At 32.4% G+C, this 24,935-nt stretch overlaps 1 protein-coding gene across 1 annotated transcript; it reads left to right on the plus strand.

The window, feature by feature from the left end:
• Positions 1-13,985: 13,985 nt before the first annotated feature.
• On the plus strand, positions 13,986-15,887 carry LOC111367802 (U-box domain-containing protein 27-like). Its single transcript, XM_022988863.1, has one exon. The coding sequence runs from the start codon at positions 14,300-14,302 to the stop codon at positions 15,602-15,604; it is 1,305 nt and encodes a 434-aa protein (XP_022844631.1). The 5' UTR covers positions 13,986-14,299; the 3' UTR covers positions 15,605-15,887.
• Positions 15,888-24,935: the final 9,048 nt, after the last annotated feature.

A 24,935-nucleotide genomic window follows, 5' to 3' on the forward strand; every position in this document is an offset into this window, starting at 1 on the left:
TCTTTATTGCCTTCGTAGGTTTCTTTTTCATCTTTATTTAAAAGGGACCCAATTTTTTTTTTTATTTCCCCAGAAACCCATTCCTTTAGGGAGTGTTCTCTTTGTGTTTCAATTTTGTATTTTGAGTTTTGAATTCATTTTGAATTTTATGTTTTGAGTGTTTGTTTTGAAATTGTTGAAAATACGTTCTTTTTGTTAGTTTATCAAAACAAAAAAAAAATAAATTTTTTTTTTTAATTTTGAGAATCACCACAACACCACCTCAAAACACCCAAAAAAAAAATTAATTAATTAATTTTTAATTTTTTTTTGAAATTTTGAGAATTACCACACCACCTCCTTACAAAAATAAATGCTGTCTCCCGCGTTTTCAATTTTTTCAAGTTTTACACTGAAAATACCCAAAACGGCAAAAAAGTCGTTTTGTGTTTTCTTCACAAATTTTTTTTTTTTTGTTTTCAAAAATTCGTTTTCGAAAACGGGAAAGAGAACACGTTTTCACCGTTTTGAAAAATCAAAAACAGAAAACGACCCGAAAACGGTAAAGAGAACAGGACCTTATTATCTCTTGTTTTCAATTCCATTCTTAGGAAATGACTATGCAACTTTAGTAGCAATAATCTAATATTTTCGATTTTTTTCTATTTCTCAAGAAAATATTATTTTTAGGACATGTTTGCATTATTATTCTCAGCCCCAGGGTGGTATCGGAAATTCATAATAGGGAAGTATAGAAATTATTGTACCCTTTTTCTTATTGAGATAGGTGAATTCTTTTACATCACTTAGAGCCTGTTCGGACCCGATTTTTTCACCCAAAAAATTGATTTTTTGACCATTATTTCACTATTCCAGCCGTCATATTTGACTTCTTCTATCACAGGTGGACTCTACTTTTCTCCTAACGATCAAAAAATCAATTCTCAAAATTACTCCCAAACAAGCTCTTAATGCACATGATCACTAGGTTTGGTCCAACATCAATGAATTAGTACACTACAAGAACAGTGCTAAAAAAAATAATAAAAAAATCTAGTTATTGCCACGGTATCAGAATTGTATTTTCCTTATTTACTAAAAAGAAGTTTTATTAATATTATTATATTTGGTACTTTATATTGGATAAGACTGTACATGGCCACTTATGAATTTTGCTACATATATCTTTTTTCTTAATTATAGTTGGTAAGAAAAAATAAAATAAAAGAAGTATACGTGCAACAATTGCAAAAAAAAAAAAATGAGCGAGTACTGTCAACTAACCTGTAATAAATACAAATATACAGTAACTTGATTGAAGTTGTCAAATGTAAGATATCATTGTACAAATACAAGACGAATGATCATCCATGTACAGTACAATTTTCATCATCCCACGTAAAACACCGACAAAAAATTAAAAAGATTTTCATAATTGGCAATAATTAAGAAATGCATAAAGAAAAATATAGCACTTTCAGCAAGTGATTTCCTGCAAGTATTTTTCCTTTTATACTGAGTATACACATGCATATATACACAAGTTTTTCTCCATGATCCCATCCAAAACAATGAAAAAACGATTATAAAATTCTACTAATTTAGAAGATAACGATAATTGATAATCTCACCCCTTCAACTCCACGAATACATGGAGAAGAAAAAAGAACCCTATTCTTGAAATCATAGTTCAAAACAAACCTTTTTGTTAAAGCCAAAAATATGGGATCTTCAGCAGAATAAATATCCACCTGCAGCTCTTTCTTATGGCTACAAAATCATTGAAAACGGGCATTTCTATGTTAATGTTTTGTTGTTGAAGCCCAATTTCTATCTTCGACTTCAAGGAAGCTTCCAACTCTGTAGGCCTATGGCATTGTGTTTTCTCGACGGACCGGAGGCCGGAATAGGCAGTCTTTTCGGCAAGAAGTTCAAGAAATGGCCTGAATTTTGAGTGTTTGGCTTGATTTTGTATGTATTCATTGCTCTTGAGCCACTGGAATGGCCTATAAGGAAGATAAACATAACAAGCAACCAAAGAAGAAGTAGCAGTAGAATCCTGTTAAAACTATTCATCTTGCAGACGTTCAGAAAAATAAAACCACAGAGAACACACTAAGAGAGAGAGAGAGAGAGAGAGAGATCGATGGAGAGAAATTGTGAGTTTCAGCAACTGGGTTCTGGCTTATTTTTCAGGGTTTTGATGAGAAGAAGAAAGGAATAGCAAAATACATACATGGCCAATTGGATGAAGAACAGTGTGTAATATCAGCTGTTTAGTCTTGTTGACAGTACACTGTGTGATCAGTGTGTGTTAGAAACTAAAGGGGTTCTTGAATGGGTCTCATTGGTTAGAATCCAATAGAATAAAGATGAATTATAAAAGAAAGGTGACAGTGAGATAAAGATTTGTGTCTCTTCTTCAAATGCCAATAAAAGAAATAAAGAGGAAAAGATTAGAGAGAGAAAATAGTCCATAGGGTTATGTCATTGTAATGGTTAGGTGTGCCAGCTCTCATTAATGCATTGCCACTATTCTTTTAGACCCCCACAATAGGATAACTTGTCTCTCCCATTCTACAGTGTACATATGAATCTCATGACGATCTTTCTCGTCTTGTTTGGATCTTAAACTCGGTCGATACAAGGTCGACGTTAAGTACACTTTTTTCCTCTCTAGAATTATGTTGTTTTGCCATAGGAATTTAACGTCTTGGTTGACAAATGAAGTGGTAAAAAATGATTGGATAGTGTGTTGACTAATAACAATCCAATGACGTAACGTTACCTAATATTCTGTCATCCCAAGTGTTAAAATACCATGAAAATGTAGCAAGATTTTTAAAGAGGAACACAGTGGGAACTGAACTGGGCAGCACACGTTAGGGTTAGGGAGATGGTCAAGAAAATAGTACCGTTTTGAATAGACGGGAAGAAAAGGACAGAGATTTTGTTTACTTAGTATTTGTTTGTGCATTGAAGATCAGATTTTCTATTAATTAAGGAATGGGCTGTGAGAAGAGAGAAGGTTGAGGGGGTCCTGTTGAGTGTGTGTGCGTGTGCGTTTTGGTAGGGTGGGGTAGGGCAGTTGTAGTGGGTGAGGGCCTCCACGGTTCATGTCATTTACACCACATTTTGCTCCTGTTTTAGCCTTTTTTTGGAAAATATATTTTTCAATAATAATTTTTTGAAGAATATATAATAAATGTTGTTTACTATTTAGCACCATGTTAAATTTATCAAGTATGGTCACCTAACTTGATAATGGTACTAGATATCTTTATTCTTATAAAATATGAAAAAATTTGAATTTACGTGTAAAATTATTTTATTGGATAATATGTGATTGAAAATGAATTTTGGAAAAATGGAACTCATTCAAGAGCTTTATACAACACGAGATTTTTGAGCTGACATACATGTTTATAAAACTTTTCTTAGGTATAACATAGAAAAATAATGAATTAAACCTTGTTCGACAAAATTTTTTTAAAATTATAAATTTGTCAAATTTTATTTTACCATTATATTTTTCGATGGATCCATAATTTTTGTCCACTTTTTAACTTTAGATCTCATGGACTCGCCAACTTACAAAGCTAAGGAAGTCCAATTTCCTTGACATGGCACATTTTTTCCAGTCCCGTAGAATGAAATCCAAGAAGGTAAAGTCGAAATTACGATGAGAAAATATGCTGCGGTAAAATTGAGCATGTCTTGTATTTAGGTAGAGTCGAAATTACGATGAGAAAATATGCTGCGGTACAGTCGAGCCTAACCTAATACTTGTATTTACCAGTAATTAGTGCTTAAATTAGTCTCTTGATTATTGAATTTATATTACTTAACATTGACCACCTTGTGTTTGCACGGGAGAATACATAAATCCCTCCTGACAAAGGGCTCAAGAACTCAGTCTAAAGCGGTAGTCGTAGTGACCAAATGCTGGCACAGGAGAGGGGTCTGTTTTGACCATATCATAATTGCAAACATTACGAATTATCCGAAGGGCCCAAATTTTTCAGTTCAATTCCTTTTTGATTAAATAAATTTTCTAAAATGGGCTGGCCAATCTTGATTCATTTATTTTAATTTATGCCAAAACACATTGATTTTTAATATTAGATCAAACAAGTTCACACTAAATTACTCTTACCCGACTGATCTCTTTGTTCTTGTATATACTTTCATATCTCAATTAGAATCAAAATTTAAGTTGTCGAATATCATTAGCCAAGTTGAGTGATCTTGTTCATACACACTGCACTTGTTCTATAGATGCTACAATAATTAATATAGCAAAAGGACCTAAACACTATTGAGAGTGATGGATCAAACCAAAGATTTCAAACTTTGGCCCCATTGCTTTAGAACAAAAAAATGCTTCTGCAACTTGCACCTTACATTTTAATAGCATCAAAAATCAAAGTTACCATTTCTCTGTCTCAATTTCCATGAATGAGATAAAGATTTCACACATTAGTACCTTCCTCCCCTTCACTCTCCATCAAACCCCCCCCCCCCCCAAAAAAAACAAAAAAAAAAAAAAAAAAAACAAAACTCTCATGACCGTCTCCAAACCTAATGATGGCAATGGGATCCAAGTTGGTCCTCCTCATTCTCCACTTAGATCAATAATTTCTAGGAAGCTGGTTGAGTGGGACAGAATAGGAATTAACATATTCTAATTTATATATTTATTATTTATTTTTAATATAATTTTATTATTTTTAAATTCATTTTAAGTTTAAGCCCCTATTTGGGCCAAATTTTGTTTAACCATCAAATCAGCCCACTATTCTTGACTTTAACATGCACATGCGAGGTCCAATTGAACAAGCAACGATAAAAAATTTGTGAAAATTACACGGTTCCCTACTTTAAAAATTCACAATTTCAAAATAAGATGGATAGTTTAACATTTCAAAAATCAGAAGTTTTATTTTAATTAATATTTTTTTAAAATAAATATTTTTACTAAATATAAACAAATTTGATCGAAAATTTGAATCAAAACCAGATGAACATGCACCAAAATCTAATCAGAAAATCAGTTTTTGACAACACCGATGTCATACCCACTTCACAATTCAATCAATCTCCTTATTACGCACCTACAGACACCCTCTTGACATCAAACAAATCAAAAAATCCAAAGATGCAGAATTTTTCCTTCACAGCGCAATCGACCCCCTCCACCACAAATTCCAGCGCCGACAATGTAACTCCCAATAGCATACCACAACCACTAGCATCGCCCCACCATGGCGCATCCACCAAACATATGGGTCTTTGCCAATTTCGAACGAACATAGACATATTGCTTGGAGTTTGTTGTTTAAATATGTTTTGGGCAGCCTATTTTGGCTTCAATTTTTGGCCAAATCGATTGGAATTATGATCGGAGCTTGGGTGCGTTTCGAAAAGGGAAGTGAGAGTTTCAAGATGGCATATTTTTTCAAAACGTTAGGGAGTATGATTGCAATTTGCGCTTTATTTTTCTTTTCTTTTTTGGTTTTTGTTTTAAATAAGAGGGTATAATGATCATTTTACTTTTAAAAATAGGGAAAATGATGTTTTGCGCAACCAAACGTTGAAATAAGGGCAAAAATGTTAAAAAAAAATGAAATGTATGGACATTTTCCACAATCAACATGAAAGGTAGAGACGTTTTGTGCCAATTACCCTAAAATAAAATAAAAATTAAATTAAATTAAATAATGTTACTTGTATAGAATGATTTACCTGCAGATGAGGCATCAAAAAGAAAGTGAGAAAGTTTTTTTTTTTTTTTTTAAATTTGGTTAAAAAAATTCTAACCAAAAATATTTTAGTGTAAAATTATTTGATTGGAATAAATGTGGTTGAAAATGATTTTGATTAAAAAAAATTTAAACTATTATGTACATATAGTACCCAAAAAAACAAAAACAAAAACAAAAAAACCAACCTACTTTTAAGTAGTTTTATATTCAAGATGTAGATATTTTGATGCGTTACCATTTTCTTACTTAACTATAACCAAACAATTACTTATTTTGCATATTTCTAACTTTGATGAACTATAAGGTCCTGTTTGATTGGATGAATTTATCATGGAAAATGGAAAAAAACTTTTCCACTTTCCACATCTTTAAGTGTTTGATTGGCAATTTTTTCTAAGCAATTGGTTTTCTAGCTTCACCATCACGTGATCAAGTTTTCCACCATTTGTGGAATTGCAATTCTTATGGGGTTAGGTGAGAAAGTGGGTTTTCCAGGTTTATTATTATTATTATTATTATTTCGCAATGGAAACAAATTTTATCTATAATTGTAATAAATTTTATCTCTTTAATTGACAATTTTCATGTAAAACAAAGCTAAATGACACCAAAAGATCTAAAATTTCAATATTTTTCAGATGAAAAATTATATCAATCAAACACGTTTAATTTAAATTTTCAGTAAAACAAATTTTAGACAATTCAATTTCCTAAAATTCATTTTTTTCTATCCAAATTTGATTCTTACAATTAAACGGACCCTAAATAATCTTTTGAAATTGTTTACTTATCATAAGTAGTTTATCAAACGTGCAGAAACCTTTACATGGTAAGGCTACAAGACACTATTGTCTGAAACTTTTGTCTCTGCAGCATTGGTTTTAGCAGTTGTCTCATTTCTGCTGAGAAGTGGCAGATTTGGCATACATATATAGTTGAGTCACTTCAGTTTCTGGTCATCTTCTGCACTTGTTCTTGCAGCTGAAATTAAAACGTTAAATAATTTTGTTTCTTTTCACCCAAAAAAAAAAAAAAGGTTATTAAGAAAGGTGAATTAAAATTCATATGTGATCTAGCTAGCTTTGGGGGAGATTGATTTAGGTTTGCGTTTATTAAAGGAGAGAAGAATTTCACTATTACGATAATGGATATTTGATGAGGGCATGCATTTTCGAAATGATACTAGACATACATGTGAAAAAGAATTTAAATTCTTTTTTGTTTTTTTAATAATTCGATTCTATGTGACTCATTTTAACCATAAACTTCTATTTTTTATTTTTATGAAATCAATTGATATTTTTTTGGGGGAAAAATCACATATCCACTATTGCAACATAGCAATTCCCAGACACTAGGTTTCAAAATTCAAAAGTCAAGTTTCTATTTTAATTTTAATTAATAATATTATCAAATTAAATTAATCTATCTATACTAACTTCACTAAACAACCACCCCTAACCCACTCGTCGACGACTTCTTTGACAGCGAATTGAACTCAGTCGATCGATCATCTGAATGCCGTTGTGCCCAACCTTGTTGGTCGGAGCTCTGGTGATAACGGTGCAAGACTAAGAGAGTGAGAGATGAGAGGGAGCCCGAGCAAGTAAGAGATAGAGATGAGAGAGATTAATTTTAATTTCGATTAATACCTGATTTATGTTTAAGTAAACTTAATACCTGATTTTAGAATTGTCATCTTTAAATACCTGTAGTGGTGTAATTTCCACCTTTTTTTCTAATATTTATTCAAATAATCTTAATGGAATTAAAATTGTGAAAAATTGGAGGTGAATTGGCAACTGGCAAGCGGCCCGTACCTTGTTGGAATAGAATAACCCAAGGCTAAAAGCCCAATTTTAAAAGTCTTAGGAACCAATATTTTCACCTTTTCTCCAACTTTCTTTTCCCCTTTTCCTTTATTCTTTGACCAAATCGTTAGTGTACTTTTTGAGAAAATTTCAACAATAGTCCTCAACCTATATTCAAATTTCATATTTTACAGTCAACGTTTAAAAAAACAAATTGATCTTCAATCTTTCTCTAATATTGCACTATTCATCAATATTGTTGTAAAAGTAAATTGTTCAATACTATGTGATGATATAAAGGACAAAAACATGGCTAGTGACAACATTTGAACATTGTTGACTCCATTTATGTGTGACAATATGTTATTACAAAACGCGAGATAGATTATTGCTAGTATATATCGTCGTCGTTGAATAAATTATGATTGCAATCGAGACATTGCCAAATTTTGGTAAGCTTTCATAGATTAACCAAGATTAAGTTTATTTTACTTGTTCCTTTTTATATTAGTTTTATTTTACTCGTTCTAAACTATATTAAATCGTAATTTAAAGCCATTCAAGATTTTAACAGATTATGTTTGTAACAAATTGACTGTGTGACTACTTAGAGAGGTTGAAGAAATATAGCGGCTAATCGTTCATCAAACATAAATGAGATAAGGGATAAAAGTTAAGTACTGTAATTTATAATTAATCGCTTATGGCGTAGAGATTACTTTGAATCCATTCAAATATCATTCAAGTGATTCTTAAGGTATGTTTGATGGGGGTAATTGCTAGATTATTAGGATCATTGTTTTGCCTAACATTCTCAGGATGGAATTATTTAAACGTTTTTCATCTTTCCTGCCTAAGATTTAGACAGGAGAAGCCCATTATGTTGAGGAATAAATAAATAATCGTAAAGAATTTTACAAGCTAAAAGCAAAATTGAAATTGTTAGTATCAATTCATAGGCGATGAATATTATCATTTAGAAAGACGAGCTTGCAACTAACAGGATACAAAACTATTGAAACCCAAACCGGACCATTTGACAACGATTTTGTTCATTTTGGACTAAAATATGATGGGTTCACAGGGAACCAAATCAATGATTTCAATTCGATTAGCAAGTTGAAAGTTTTTCGAGTCCGAGGGAAGAATTTGTTTGGGATTTTATATCAATTTCTAGAAGACCCCAAAAACCCTATATACAAAACGTTTTTAAAGTTAAGCTTTTTCATCCACCTTTGTACCAATATCTTGTTGTGCAATTTAAGGCTGGTCTTTGTTGAGGAGGGACTAGGAAAATTGAATATTTAATAACTCGAATGAGTAAGTGCTCGAGTTTGAGTGGAAATTACACGAATGAATATCAAAGTATCTTTTTTATAATTAAGAAATGTGTAAATGTTTTTCTTCTTAATGTAAAGAGTCGTTTTTGATTGTCAATACAAGAAAGATGATATTGCAATCTCAAATATAACTCGTATTTATTCCTTAGATTCTTTCAAGAAGTCATGATTTGTGGGTTAGAAGAGTACCTTCTCAAACCCCTATCCTTACCACTTTTGAAATGTTAGTCGAGCGATAAATCCGTTCCTTCTTCCGTCTACACACATTTTAAGTTATTGGGTTTCCCATCATTAGTATTCTTAGTGTGTACCTTATTATTGTCATTATTAGTATAAATTGAGTGATCGTGGTGGTTATTGTGGGGTTATTATTATTGGCATTAATGCATTTTTTTAATATATTTTATTGTTGAATCAAGTAATAAATAGGAAAACTTGTTTTGAGCCTTTGTTTGGGCTTTATTATTTCAAATTATAATGAAAAGAATAATAATTTTTTAAAGAATGTGTGGTTAAAATGATGAAAAAAATTTTAAGTTTACGTGTAATATTATTTTATTAAAAAATATATGGTTAATAAGAAAGAAGAGAAAAATGAATTTACCCCGTTTAGCCCCCATTTTGTGGTAATAAAAATGGGTAAAATAATATTTTTTTGAAAAATAAGTGGTTGAAAAAGAAGAAAAAAATTTCAATTTACATATAATATTATTTTATGAAAGATTTTGTGAATGAAAATAGGAGAGAGAAAAATGAAATTGAAATTAATGGGGGCCAAATCGGGGCGTAATGGAAACCCCTTTTCAGGACTTTTGCATTTGTCATTATTTTAGCTATATGAAAAAGAATTTTTAAAAAAAGTTATAAATTAATTTCTTTTATTTGCTAAATAAATATTTTTAAAAAATTATTCAAACATTTTAAAAATATTTTTTTAACGTTTTAAAATATTTTTTTAATTTCTAAGATATTTCTTGATTTTTTTTTTTAAATCTTATCAAACAATCAAAGTTAATCGAATATTTTGAACTATAGAAGGCTCCACAAAATGGTCATAGACTGGAAATTTTCTTGCAGATGCACCACAATTTCTAGCCTAGCTATGCAGTAGGATGCAGCTATGGAATTGAAAATTTATGATTTTTGACTTTGATATACTTATCGTGCACCACGCGGTACATACAGCCCTCCAAATTGGACTTTTAGCCTCCGTTTGAGCTTCATTACCTGAAAATGAAAATGGGGGGAATAGTATTTTTTAGAAAAATGAATGATTGAAAAAAGATGAAAAAATTTCGATTTACGTGTAATATTATTTTATGAAAGATTGTATGATTAAAAATAGGAGAGAGATAAATGGAATGTAATATAATTTAATTTAATGAAGATCAAACGGGGGCTAATCGACGCAAGACCATTCACTTTAACACAAGTTGGGTGTATTACGTTTGAATCGATAAGTGCATCTACGGTATATAATATTTAAGATTGGAATATTATGATGAGTCTTTGTTTAGCTCATGATTAATAGAAATTAAAATTAAAATTTTAATCTAAGTCAAAATTTAAATTTAATTTTAACCACATATTTTATAGAATTCACAACTTTTCAGTCATACATTTCATCAACTTTTATCAAAATTTACTTAAAATATGAATTTAATCTATACAAAAAAGGGACTTAGTAATGATTAGATGTTAGTTTGAGTCAAAATTAATAATTAATTCTAATCACATATTTTATGAGAACCACAACTTCTCAATCATAAATTTAATCAATTTCTATCAAAATTTACAAAAAATAAAAATAAAAAAAAATATGATTTTAATTTCCTTTTCTTCTGTTAAAATTGACTGTTATCATATACTTTGAAATAAGCACATCATTCGAGATTGTAGGTCCTTGTCATTAAACGCGAATATAAGTGTTATCGTGTGCATTATATATGCTTGAGAATCTCTACCATTTCTTAAAATACTTCCGAACAATTCTTCTCCCCTGGAAAAAGCAAAACTCAATACTTCCAAAGTAAATCTACTTATTATGATTCAAAATATTGAGAAGCAATGCCGTAAAAAACACAGAAGATCGTGATTATATACTAAAATACTTGATTTTGGATCTTTCACATCATTCTCAATCTACTTTTGTTATAATCCTTGAATACACTTCATTGATTTACAAAAAAAAAAAATGACAAATAATAAGCAACGAAGTTTACAATGAGTGAAAATAATTGTGAGAGGGACATCACATCACTTGGAAACATCCATCATTATCCACTTAGTAAAACCATCAATATTCATAATGACTAGGCAACATTTATCATATTTCTCCTTTCTTTGCTACATAATTCAATATATATATATATATATATAAAATGGAGGGAAAATGTTTTTGAGTCTTTAGTTTCTGTTGTTGGAAATAAGGATTTAGGGAAATTTGTACTTGGGTACTCCACCTTTTCATGTGTTCACTTGAGTCTTAAACTAATTTTTCTTGGTACTTATGTCCCCAAACATACCATTTTGTTTGCTTGTGAATACTAAAGAGTGTGCAATGGCCGTGACGTGTGATTTTATTTGAAAATTCGATTATAGCTATTTTGTTCCTTCAGAACAAAAATAATAAAATAAAAAGGATTTAGTGCCTCTTCTGCCTCGAATTCTCACTTCTAAACTTCCCACCTTTTTTGCCTTGAATAACAGTGGGGGACGTAAAACTTTTGAATTAGTAGGGCACAATCCCGGTAAAGGAGATTGGGCTGGGGTGTAGCCTAGTCCCCTCCTCAACTCACTTAGGGCATGTTTGAGCCACATTATTTCAAAAAAAAATGTATTCTTAAACAGTGATTTGACATCATTTCAATCACACATTCTTCAATAAAATAATAATACATGCAAATAAAAAAAATTTCTTTATATTTTAACCACACATTTCTCATCAATACACTATTCAAAAATATATTATTACCAAAATAATGTGGCTCAAACACCCCTTTAATAGTTTTTTGGGCCAAAATAAATAAATAAATAAAAATAAGTAAAAAAAAATTATGTGTACATTTAATTTTTTTATATGTCATAGCAGTTTGTTACGAAATAGTCGGACTTGTAGTCCGAACCTAGATCCGTCCATGATACAATCAAAATTGCAAAAATGTTGTAAAAAAGTAAAAAAAAAAAAAAATTCCACTCTCAGTTCTCTCACTTTCTTTTTACATGATAAATACATACACAATACAATACACAATTCTCTGAACGACAGCCAAATAATTCAATACCTATGTGTTGACTGTCCAAAAATCTTTGCCCAACTCAGTTCCTGAATTGTGATATCACCAATCACGGACGAATTCACTATGGGACCAATTTTTTAAAAAACATACACAATACACACAACTAAACGCATTTATAGTATGCTATGTCGGTGGAAGAGTGTTCATCAATATAAGAAGAAGAAGAAGAAGAATGGGTTTTGATTTTCCAAGGGAATGGAACTAGGAATGGGTTTCGATTTTTCCATTTGGGCACTGGAGTCTCTTCTGGGTTTTGCTGAAGAGGACTCAAAGCCAAAAATAATATAAATCAATCAATCAATTTCTGGAAGTTGGTGGGTCACGTGACCCACTAGGACCCATTGTGGGTTTGCCTCTGCTTGAATTCTCACTTCTAAACTTCCACTTTCAATAGTAATCAAAGGATATCAAAAAACAAAGATGGTTAGCTAGGAGAAATTGGAGAAACTAACCAGAGCATGAGAATCAGAGCCGCAACTGATAAGTTGGAGAATTTAAACGACAAATAAAAGGTTTTAATTCAAGTGCCATCTTAAAATAAACATTTGCTTTTTATATAACACGTAGATATAAATTTAATGCTTGTTTGAAAGAAATTATAAGTTCTTGAACTATAAATTTATAGAAACATCTAGTGAATAAATATGTAATAGTTGTAAATCCTATTTTATATGTGATTAAATAATATAAAAAAAAGACAATAACGTAATGGTGGAGGAATTACCAATACATAGTGCCAATGGCCCTACAATTTTATTTAATTTTTGTTAATTAGGAGAATAAATAAGCTCCATTAGTGGTCTACATTTGAGTGATTTAAACCAAAAAAAAAAAAAGTGGTTTACCCTTTTTGAGTGTCCGAAAATTCCATGATGTCATGGGCCGACCAACAGAACCGATATTGGGCCCCACATTTTACTCCACTGGCTAAATGGGCCCATTTGCCCACGTTCTTTTCCCCATCATACGCATTCGTTTCAAACAGAATCCAATCCTACCTCCGTGTACAATCACCCACAATCATAGCCACCGCGCCAAATGAGGGCACTCAATGGTTGACCAATAATAATTAACTAAATTACGTTTAATTTTTTCTTTTTTATTAAAATTATTTTATTACGTAATTTGGAACTTTATACGAAAATAATTCCATTATCATTTTTATATTACATCACACATTAAATCATTCAATAGATTATAAATCTATTATGGCGAAACTCTGGCTATTTGACAAGACTTTTGAAAAGTAAAAGTTATTTTCGAAACAAAAAAGTTACTTTTGAAATTGTTTTGATAACATTCTGGAAGTGCTTTGATCAATTGAAGAATTTTATTCTACAAAATATAGAAGTACACTCAAATGGATGCTCAAATGCGTACTCAATTTTATTAATTACTTTTTCATAAGACAAAAAAATTGTATGAAATAAGGTCAAATATAGAATAGAATTGATACTTTCATAGATAATTTGTACAAACAAGTTTATAGGTGCTGAGATGACAGTAAATGAAATGTTTGTTATGTAACATTTGTAAATTTTGTTCGTATTCAAAATAGAAATATAACTCCCGTTTATTTTTCATTCTATTCTGATTAAAATGAAAAATATGATCGTTATCCATTACATCAAGTCACCAAATTTGAATTTCTATCTCTTGCGTCAAGTTCATAACTATATTTTTCATTCTCAATCTCATTTTTACAAAAATGAGAAACAAACGCTCCCATAATATGATTGGGGAGAGGGGGGTTTTGTAGGTTTTTTTGGGGGTGGAGTGGGGTCAAATTTTATTGTTTGGTTGGGAGTAAAGGACACAAGAAAGTGGAGAACCTAACGGCAACACCTAAGTGAGTTGCCCATCGAACCAAGACACAATGTCGCATTGACCATTGACCAAACTCCACAAAATAATCCGTTCACAAAATCCCTGCTTACGTCATTTCTTCTTCTTCATAACAAACTTCCATTCACCCCCCAACTTGCCCAAAGTCTACTTTTGTCCTTCATCACTCTCTCTCTCTCTCTCTCTCTCTCTCTAAAACTCCTTCCTTCCTTTATCTCCCTAGAAATCAACCACTGAGTTTGATAGTTTTGATTGTGAAGATGGTGAAGGACGATTTGTGCATAACAGTGCCTAGTTATTTTCGCTGTCCGATTTCTCTTGATGTGATGGAATCCCCTGTGAGTCTGTGCACTGGTGTGACGTATGACCGCACCAGCATCCAGCGGTGGTTGGACGGCGGTAATAATACCTGCCCCGCCACCATGCAGCTGCTTCAGACCAAGGAACTTGTCCCCAACCATACTCTACAACGGCTTATCAAGATCTGGTCCGAGTCTGGCTCGGTCCGGACTCGGCCTGGAAATATACAGCCAACTCACCAACCCAGCTCGATCACTCAAGACAACGTTCATGAACTCATCAACCAGCTGGAAAATGAGCTTCAGAATACTGATAAGGATTCTAGTTTCCAAATCTATACAATTTCGAGGCTGATTTTATTCGCCAAGGATGTGGAAGAAAACGGCAAGCTCTTAGCCTCAGCCGGCGGCGATAGGCTTTTACCGTTGCTTATTGCTGCTTTTGGCAATAAACAATTGGTGAAAGATCTTGAAGTTTTTGAGAAATTTGTTCAGTTATGTAACATAATCTTACAACAGCCAGTAAAAGCTGACTCGGTAGAAGGACGATCAAATTCCCCTTTGATTTCGCGATTTGATGTCGGGAAAGAATTCAAATCTTCAATGATTATAGGACTTTCACAAGGGAGATCAGAATTAAGAACTGCAATTGCCAAACTTCTAGAAATCACGTCCAATTTGTATTTGGAAGTGAGAAATTTGATATCAGAAGATGATCAAATATACTCAGAATTACTAAGATTAATAGCCAGTATGGATTGTAAACCAGAGGCCATGGATTCATCCTTGTCCTGTTTAATCTGTTTATCATTGACAAAGAGAAACAGGGCTAAAATCGTGCGCAATGGCGGCGTAGGCGTGTTGGCAAAAGCGCTGTCGGAATCAGAATTGAGCGTTTCATTGACGGAAAAAGTGCTTAAACTATTGGAAATGGTATCAACTTGTAAAGAAGGGAGAGTTGAGATTTGTAGGAATGAAATTTGTGTAGAAGCAATTGTGAAGAAGGTTTTGAAAGTAACGAATGTGGGAAGTGAACACGCAGTGACAATTTTGTGGAGTTTGTGCTGTTTATTTGGGGACAAAAAGGCACAAGAATATGTAACAAAGAGCAATGGCATGGCCAAGATTTTGCTGCTTATGCAGAGCAATTGTTCTGTTGCAGTTAGGCAAATGTCGAGTGATTTGCTCAAGGTTTTTCGATACAAGTCCAAGTCCTCTTTTCTTTCGTGTTACGATACTAAGACCACTCATATCATGCCATTTTGACATTGACGGCGGTGGCTATGTACACAGACAATACCATGACTACCCGTATCATATCATTATGATGATGGCGGCGGCGACGACAATGCCGAATTTATATGTTGAAGGGATACATTTTGTAAATGGAAAAATAAAGGATGAAAAACGAAAGGAGCATTTTTTGTTGACTTAAAGTAGGAATGGAATTCATTTGATTTTTCTACATGATTGATTTTGATTTGACGTCTCTTCAAATTTATTCCACACAAGAATTGGTACTTGTTATTGGAACTTTTTTGTTTTGTTATGGGGTGAGGCTGCAGAATAAATTGACATTAACTCAATCGCTTTTTATGAATTTCGAAGCAAGTGGCCACAAATCTAGATGGTATTGAATTGGACCTATAATTGAGCATGAATCATGCATGTACTTATGGATTATTTATCAAATGCATTATTTCACTACATAAATGAAGGCCAAAAGCTAGATTTATATTTTCTCCTAAAAACAATGTATCGAGGAGATTAAAGGATGAAATAGTGGTCGACAATAGATCTAAGTATGTGTTCGACTATAGCATTTAAAAAAAAAGTTGATTGAAATTTGAAATTTGCTTCTAGACGAATCAATGTAATTTTTTTCTAATAATTTTTCTAGTCAGACGACCTTCTAAAAAAATTATTCAAATATGTACAAAAATGTCACAAGTAACTTTTGACTAAATTACTTAATATCAAATAATAAATGAGTATGACTCTATCTATATTATTCAATTAGAGTTTACAATGTCTTCATTTTTAGGATCCCAAGTACCAAGATTAAATTAAAGTTTAATTTTACTTGAACTACTCATTTTCAAACGATTAACCTAATACGATTTTATTTTTATTATTATTATTTATTTATTTTTTCCCGAGAAGAACATAATTTCTTATAGGCTCATTTAAATTTTTCGGTTCAAATATTAATTGGGGCCAGCAGGCAACCCGAATTCAGCGCCGGAATAAAGAAGGGCCGCAGTCAACTTATGACAATTAAACTAGTTATTAAAGAAGGTGACAAGGTGCCGCAATTGCTGGAACGGTGCCTTCAAATTTTTTGCAGCTCTAAGCAAAACTCTCTCTTTCAATTAATAAAACCATAATATAATTATAGATTGGGATTTGTGGGAGTATCACTATTGGTTTAGGGAAAAGCTATTTGTACACATGCTATAGTGTACAGTCCCCTCACATGTTGAAGGGGCTCACATGAATATTAAATTTATGGACTCCCTCATTGTGAGGGGACTGTAAAAGTGTACAGCTAAGCAGATCCCATTGGTTTAAAGGATCCGTTTGGAAGGGTTTTCATATTTATAGAAGAGTATTATAAACGAATTTTGCTACTTTACATAAAAAAAAAAAATACATAACTGATTACATAATATGATATGGAAGGAAAATATTGGATGAAAAAATTGATTGTGTTCTAAACTGGCATGTGGTAAAATATCATCTGGTATTATATAATCTATTATGTAAATTTTTATGTACATATAACAAGATCCTATTATTTTATGTCAATTTTAATGTCTATATGAAGGCTCTTTTAATTAAAATTTAGACAAAACACTTTCATATAATTATTCAAATATATTCAAAATAGCTTATAATTTTGAGAAGCCGATTGTGACTTTTCAAGTCAGCCAAATGGATCCTAAGTACTATTATTATCACCCCCGCACCATATATAGTTGTAGTATTTGTCTTGGTGAAGGTGTAAACATGAGTCTAACTATTTTTTGAGATTTCTCGACCATCACAATTATAAATATCATTAAAGAATAGTTAGAGAGGGGACTATAAAGAAATATATGTTTGACCATCCCAATAACCTCTAATAAGAAATATAGAAATCACAATTTGAGAATACAACCAAAAATTATGAATAAATTATTAAATTGATAGAATAAAAAGTTTATGGGATCTTGAAAAGAGGAAGTCACTAAGAAAATGACGATGGATTCAATGGTTGATTGTTGGCTACTTTGTATTCAATTAAAAGTTTTAATTTTACTTTTTACTTTAGAGAGAAAAGTTGGCAATTCATAAAGGTGGAAGAGATGGTTCTCTAATCACTAGGAATTCAAGGTCGGTCCTACCCTTTTTCATTTGTTCTCTTCCCATTATATAAATATCTTATACTTAAATGGGTGTCAAGGGTTGGTTCGTTCCACTGGAGTTGATTATTTGTGCAAGTTCCGAGTTGACTCTCAAGTTTATTGACGCGTCACAATGAAACATGTCAGTTTCAGTAAATAATAATAATAATAAGTTGCAAGTAAATCGTGGAACAAGTTGAGTTATGCTTCAATTGAACAAGTCTAGCCGAGAGAATAGGCTTGCCCCATTTAATACCTTTACGGTTGAACTTAAAATCGTACAGAATTGTAAAGTATTTAGATAGAAACTTTCTACTTCAATTATTTCTCCAATTGACTTTTTTTTTTTTTTTCCAATTTTGAGGTCATAATAATATGCAATTTTGTTGCTCTCTCTCTCTACTCTCTCTAGGATTCAGATGTGCCTCTAAATAAAATGTGAAGAATATTAAAGGCGGAGGTTATATGTCAAAAAAACTTGGGCGATCAGAGGAAAAGTCTTCCAAACAATATTTACAAGTAATATCTTTTTATAATAAACTTCTTTAGTAGATTCTCGTGACAAGCTTAGTAGAGATTCATCCTAATTATGCTTGACGGAGGGTACTGAAGTTAAATAACGTTTGTTTATTGTATAGTTGCTAGTTGTATTAGTAGCACTTTTATATTCTATTAACGAAAATATGAGTTCTCAATCAATTAGATAGATGTGGCCCTAGGACAAGAGGCCCGTCTTGGGAGCCTGAACTAAATAAATAGGTTGTTTGAAAGAAAACACCGATATATGGTTGAAATAGATTTGATTTTGATGATAAATAGTGAAGTACCAAAGCATCTATGGGTTAAAAGCATTCACTATTGCCATGTATTTAATTAACATATTTCCATTTTTTGTTATTATAAATTTATGTTATTCTATAACATAATGGACAAATTTGATAATGTGATTCATAGGTGAGAAATCGTACAAATGTCGATGGAAACTATGAAAATGTCAATAATGAATTTCTGATGTCATTGGCAATCCCAGTGCAGATAGATGTAACATCCCAAATTTAGATTCCCTAAATTTAAAAGTATTATCATTTAATTATTTTAAAATCATAAATATATAAAAAAAAATTTCTTTAACATAATAAACATTAATGACTTTTATTCATGAAAAGAATTTTAGAATACTCTATATTTAATAAAAACAAAAGACAATTTTGTCTCGTCACAAGTTGTCATCATGAATTATCTAGCTTTCATTATTTGAAAAATGAGGGGGAATAATGTGGATTGAGCTAACGCCCAATAAACAAACTTCATGCATATGATGCATTCTTTCGATATATATATGAATTACCTTAAAATAATTTTTTTTTCCATTTTTGTTGAAAACTTTAACATTAATATTGTGAGCTCATTTTAACATATAGCCTAACCAATAAGATTATAGGGGAGAACTATTATTTAGCCAATAAGATCATTTTTTCTTGATATTGACATGCATGAATGTCATGAAAAAAATTAATGGCATAAAACGTAATAGTCAAATATCATGTTAATATAATAATATTAACACAATTATACATTTTACAATGTAACGTACGCATGAAGATAGGAAGAGGGTTACTTACCTCGAGTCTTGGCAATTCACCTTTTGAATGGTAAATGGAGATGTTCCTAACCATCCACGAATTCAATGTGCCCAAAGCTCCTAATTCATTTCCATTTATTTAAACACTTTAACAATATTCAATTTCTTAAATATCAATCGGGTCAACACCAGTGTTCCACTTAGTTAAATTTAAGTCTCAAGAGCTGCCTTTCGAGAAGAGGCATATTATTGCTATTAAGACCCAACCTGCAAATAGAACTGTCAAAAAAAAAAAAAAAAAAAAAAAAAAAAAAAAAAAATATAAATTAAAAATTAAAACCCCTACACATTAACTTCTAGAATAATAACCCAATGCAAAGAAGCCACCCTTCGACTTTCTTTAATCCTAAACTTGATGAATAATACTATTTGTAGTCAATCACTATTGCAGTCGCCCTACGTGGCACACATCTGACGATTAATGATTTGATATATGTGGCAAGAAAAAAATTATCAAATTAATTCATGAAACCATAAACAGCCATGTAGGATGCCACGTAGAGCGACTACCGCAATTACCGACTATGAATAACATTACTCAAACTTGATTTATTATGTTATTAAATATATCTTGTAATTAACTTACACAAAAAATGTTCTTAGAAAAATAAAAGTAATCATCTAACATGGTGTTTGGGTTCAATCCTTAAACAAGAAAAGTTAGAAGCACATGATAAAATAAATATAGTGTACACATTGAACTTAAATTAATTAGCAAGTCCATCGACTAGAGTCTCGATCTACTACATTCAACTGTCAAAAATATAATCACTCAAGTTGAAAATAATTATATTAGTTAAGCAGTAAATGTAACATTAATACCTAATTTATATAGACATAATAATTACGAGAAACGGACCCTCAACATTACAGAAGAGATCAATGAACGTGTTTCGTAACACTAAATTATTTACACATGTAAGGTATGTAGAGACGACCAAGCCATTATGGTGCCATGGCGACTATAGAGCCTTGCTATCAAAGCCTAGTTTGATCGCACATGAACGTAAAATAATCTTGAGAGGGCACATTTTATTTTGGATAATTCTTGTTGTACATAAAAAATTGTACATAATGGTGTCCCCCACTCACATGGGTGGGGCCCACCTGAATATAAACATAGCACGCTCCATTTATTTTACATCTAATACCTTATTATACCTGACCTAACTATTGACCACTGAAAAACCGAGTTATAAGATCTCTGGTTTGCTTGGTGAGTCGTTGGTTTCCTGGTTTGACAATTAATTCCAACTAACTTATTGTTTTAAATGAAAAATACTGAATAATTTTCTGTTTGGTGTAGTGAATAGATGCCACCTATTTCAAAAGGAATTCAAATTTCAGGTATAATGATTATAATTTAGGATTAAACGAAACTAACCAGATCATGGATTGTTAAAAGTCACAGCATGTCCATGCTCTTGGTTGAGGGTGGCAAGAGTCACCAAAGTAACGTGAGCATTTGATTTGTTCAAAATTCCTCCAGGGAATGGAAGTCATTGCAACAAAACAGATGATGCAATTCAATATCCCAACGAATCAACCAGATTGTTATTTTACCTAAATGCATTACAAAAATTAGTAATGCTAACTCCTATCCAATTTATCACACAAACTAATATAGAGTTGATGATCATTTGTCGATGTAATGGAGACTGGAACTTGAAGTGCACCAAGAAGTGGATTAAATTCCCAGATGTTGATCAAATATTGATGATGAGGAACTTAAGTTTCAAGGCATCATCCGCGATACAGAGATATCTCTGCAGAAAAAAATACTCCTACAATATTAAATCTTGCTAGTAAATTGGGTCGGTCCTATGGAAAGGCCATTTATATCGACAGAAGATCAGTCTACAAGAAAGTCCTCATCTATGGTTTCATTTGCTGAAACCAATCAGTATCGCCTCTAAAACTTTTAGCTCTTCTCTTCATTTTTCCAGTTGATTTCCCTGTACAGCCATCTTAAGCAAATGAATCCATAGACGAGTTTGCCTTTCTTGCAAACTGATCTAATGTCAAGTTCCCTCCCAAGCTCAAGTGATAATCAGGAACCAGAGAATGTAATATTATCTCACTTTTTCAAAAAACTTGCCTTATGTTTGGCATCTCAGAATTGTAAATGGAAATAATCTGCCAAGTTTTGAGTTATATTTCATGCATCTGAATTTCAAGGGCCTGATTCCAGTTCTCCAAAAAATTAAAATCAATAAGACACGAAAATTAGACCACAGGGCTTATTCTTGTCATGTCACAAACCAGGTAGGTGTAGGTTTCAGAAATGTAAAAATTATGGGATAACCCATTCAGATGTTACATTATGGGCAATCTTTGATGCATGTTATTAGAAGACTAGTGAGTTAGCTGGTTAGTTGCAATTTGTAAATCAGTTAGTTAAAAAGTTAGTTCTATAGCTGTTAGTGAGCCGTCAATTAGTTAGCTAGCACCCAAACTCTATTTATGCAATGGTTGTGATACAACTAGATTTGAATGAATAATTCCCTCCATTTCACAGATTTCTTCTTCAATATGGCTTCAGATCCTTCAAATCCATCATCGAATAATTCTTCATCATTGGCAAGTAATTCAGCAATCAATGATGGAACCAGTCCACATTTCCTTCCCCATTCCGATAAACCAGGTCCTGTTCTTGTTTCGCAGCAATTGACTGAAGACAACTATGCATCTTGGAGTCAATCGATGATGATCACACTCTCAGTGAAGAATAAATTAGGATTCATCAATGGATCCATTTTTGTGACCTGAAAATGGTCAGGAGTTACTCAATTCATGGATCAGCAGCAGCAATATCATTTTGTTTTGGATTCTCAATTCTGTGTCCAAGGAAATTTCTACGAGTGTTATATACTCTGAATTTGCATATGAGATTTGGATAGATCTAAAGGAACGTTATCAACAGAGGAATGGCCCACGTATATTCCAACTAAGGCGAGAGTTGATGAATCATACACAAGGACAATCATCTGTAAATTCCTATTTCACTAAGCTGAAAATAATTTGGTAGGAACTTAGTAACTACAGATCTATATGTTCCCATGAAAAATGTGTGTGTGGAGGCAATAAGAAGCTTGCTAAACATCATCAAATAGAGTATGTTATGTCCTTTCTAGTGAGGCTGCACGAGTCATTTGCTCAAGTTCAAGGTCAACTACTACTAATGCATCCCATTCCTCCCATTAATAAAGTTTTTGCACTTGTTTCTCAAGAAGAACATCAAATAAAAGTTAATGTGATAACTAATATATTTGGAACCACTGATTCCATGGCCTTCCAAGTTCAGAATGAGACTAGAAAGGCTGGCACGGGACAACATTACAACAGATTTCAGAAGGAAAGACCCGTTTGCACTTACTGTAGATACACAGGCCATGTGGTTTGATAAATTATGTAAACTACATGGTTATCCTCAGAGATATAAGCTTAGACAAAAGCTTGGATTGAACAATCAAACTGGATCAAGTAATCAGGTCAACTGTGTTGTGGTTTACCAAGTTTCTGAACATCAAGTTCCTGAACTGGCCATGGATCAAACAAAAGGAGATGTTGGAAGTTTTATGCAGACACTCAATCGTGTTCAATATCAACATCTGATAAGTATTCTGAGTACTCATCTCAAGGCTACAAAGATGGACACAAAAATGGATGCTAACCCTGCTAATGTGTCAGATGCTTCTCAATTTCTGTAAATCCAACACTCAATATTCATCTAGATGCTGGGTAGTGGATTCAAGCACTACAAGCTACATATGTTCTAATCGATCAACTCTTCGTACAAGGAATCATATTAAGAATGCACATGTTACACTACCAAATCATATAAAGATTCCTGTGAAATCTATTGGGAGTGTAAAAATTTCCACCGATTTAGTACTGGATGATGTTTTATTTGTCCCTTAATTCAAGTTCAATCTGCTATCATTCAGTTCTTTAACTAGGAAGTCATCTTTATGCATCAAGTTTCTCACTGATTCATGTATTATTCAGGATTTGCACACATTGAAGATGATTGGCAAGGATAAAAGGACTGCAGACCTTTATGTCATTGATGTCAATTCTGATTCAGTTTACCTTCCCAAAAATGTTAATCCTTCTTCTTATTCTGTAGTCAATAATGTAACCAATCGAATTTGGCACCATAGGATTGGTCATTTGTCATTTCAGAAGTTGAACTTGTTAAAAGATCAATTAAAGTTTGCTTGTAATAGACAAAAGGATGATGTTGTAACCCGTTGTTCTATTTGTCCTTTAGCTAAACAAATGAGGCTTTCATTTGTTTCAAATAATCATTTGTCTATTGATACTTTTGATTTGATTCATTGTGATACATGGGGCCCATATCACATTCCAACACATGCTGGCCATAGATATTTTCTTACCTTAGTTGATGATTGCACACGGTTTACTTGGATCTACCTCATGAGGAAAAAATTTGATGTTAGTTTTATTATTCCCAAGTTATCACTTTAATAGAAACTCAATTGCACAAGATCATCAAGAAGTTTAAATCAGATAGTGCTCAAGAGTTACAATTTATAGAATACTTCAATGCCAAAGGAGTTATTCACCAATTTTCATGTGCGGAAAGACCTGAGCATAACTCTGTGGTTGAAAGGAAACATCAGCATCTTTTTAATCTGGCTTGAGCCTTATTCTTTCAGCCAAGGGTTCCAATCCAATTTTGGGGAGAATGTGTGCTCATAGCCACATTTTTAATTAATAAGACCCATTCACCAGTTTTGAAAAACAAAACTCCTTTTTCCCTGCTGTATGACACTCCAATGGATTACACTTTCCTTAAAGTGTTTGGACGCCATTGTTTTGCCTCCACATTGCTATCCCACATAAATAAATTCCATCCACTAGCCGGAGCACGTGTCTTTGTTGGCTATCCTCCAGGCATCAAAGGTTATAAGTTGTATGACATCTCTTCTAAATCATTTGTTGTTTCTAGAGATGTATTTCATGAAAATCACTTTCCATTTCATTCCATACCATATACAACTAATCTCATCAACTCATTCCCTGATATTGTTTTGCCTCACATTGCACCTGATTTGCCCATCTATCACAGAACTTCAACTTCACCTTCTAATCTGCCTTTAGATAGCAATAACTGTTGTTTCTGGAGTTTGAAGTTACTCTTTCGAAAATAATCCGACAGAATCACCTGAATGCAAGAATTGATCAACAGGATCCAAAATTGTAATTCGAGCCCACCGACTTCACGATGTTTTCTTAAAACGAATTTGCTGCCTTCAATAGTGCTAAAGGCGTCCAGCAATCGTTTTCCAGGATAGAACGAATTTTCGTCTCTTACAGAAGCAGCACTGCAGGAGTTCCAACGAACTCAACGAAGTGTGTTTTACTTCGAGATAATATCAGAACGAGAGAGAGGGAAATGAGATTCAAAGCACAGAAAGTTTGCAATGAAAATTGTGTAAATTTTCTGGTAGAGAGGCTGGCTATTTATAGACTTGTTCGTGGCCATTCGAACAGTCATCATCTTTCAGACAAGCTTCAAAAATCCGAACAGACATACTGTTCT

This window comes from Olea europaea, chromosome 18 (assembly GCF_002742605.1).
Source record: "Olea europaea var. sylvestris chromosome 18, O_europaea_v1, whole genome shotgun sequence".
NCBI lineage: Eukaryota > Viridiplantae > Streptophyta > Magnoliopsida > Lamiales > Oleaceae > Olea > Olea europaea.

Coding starts and splice junctions, on each gene's coding strand:
- LOC111367802 (XM_022988863.1), top strand. CDS start 14,300: ATGGTGAAGGACGATTTGTGCATAACAGTGCCTAGTTATTTTCGCTGT.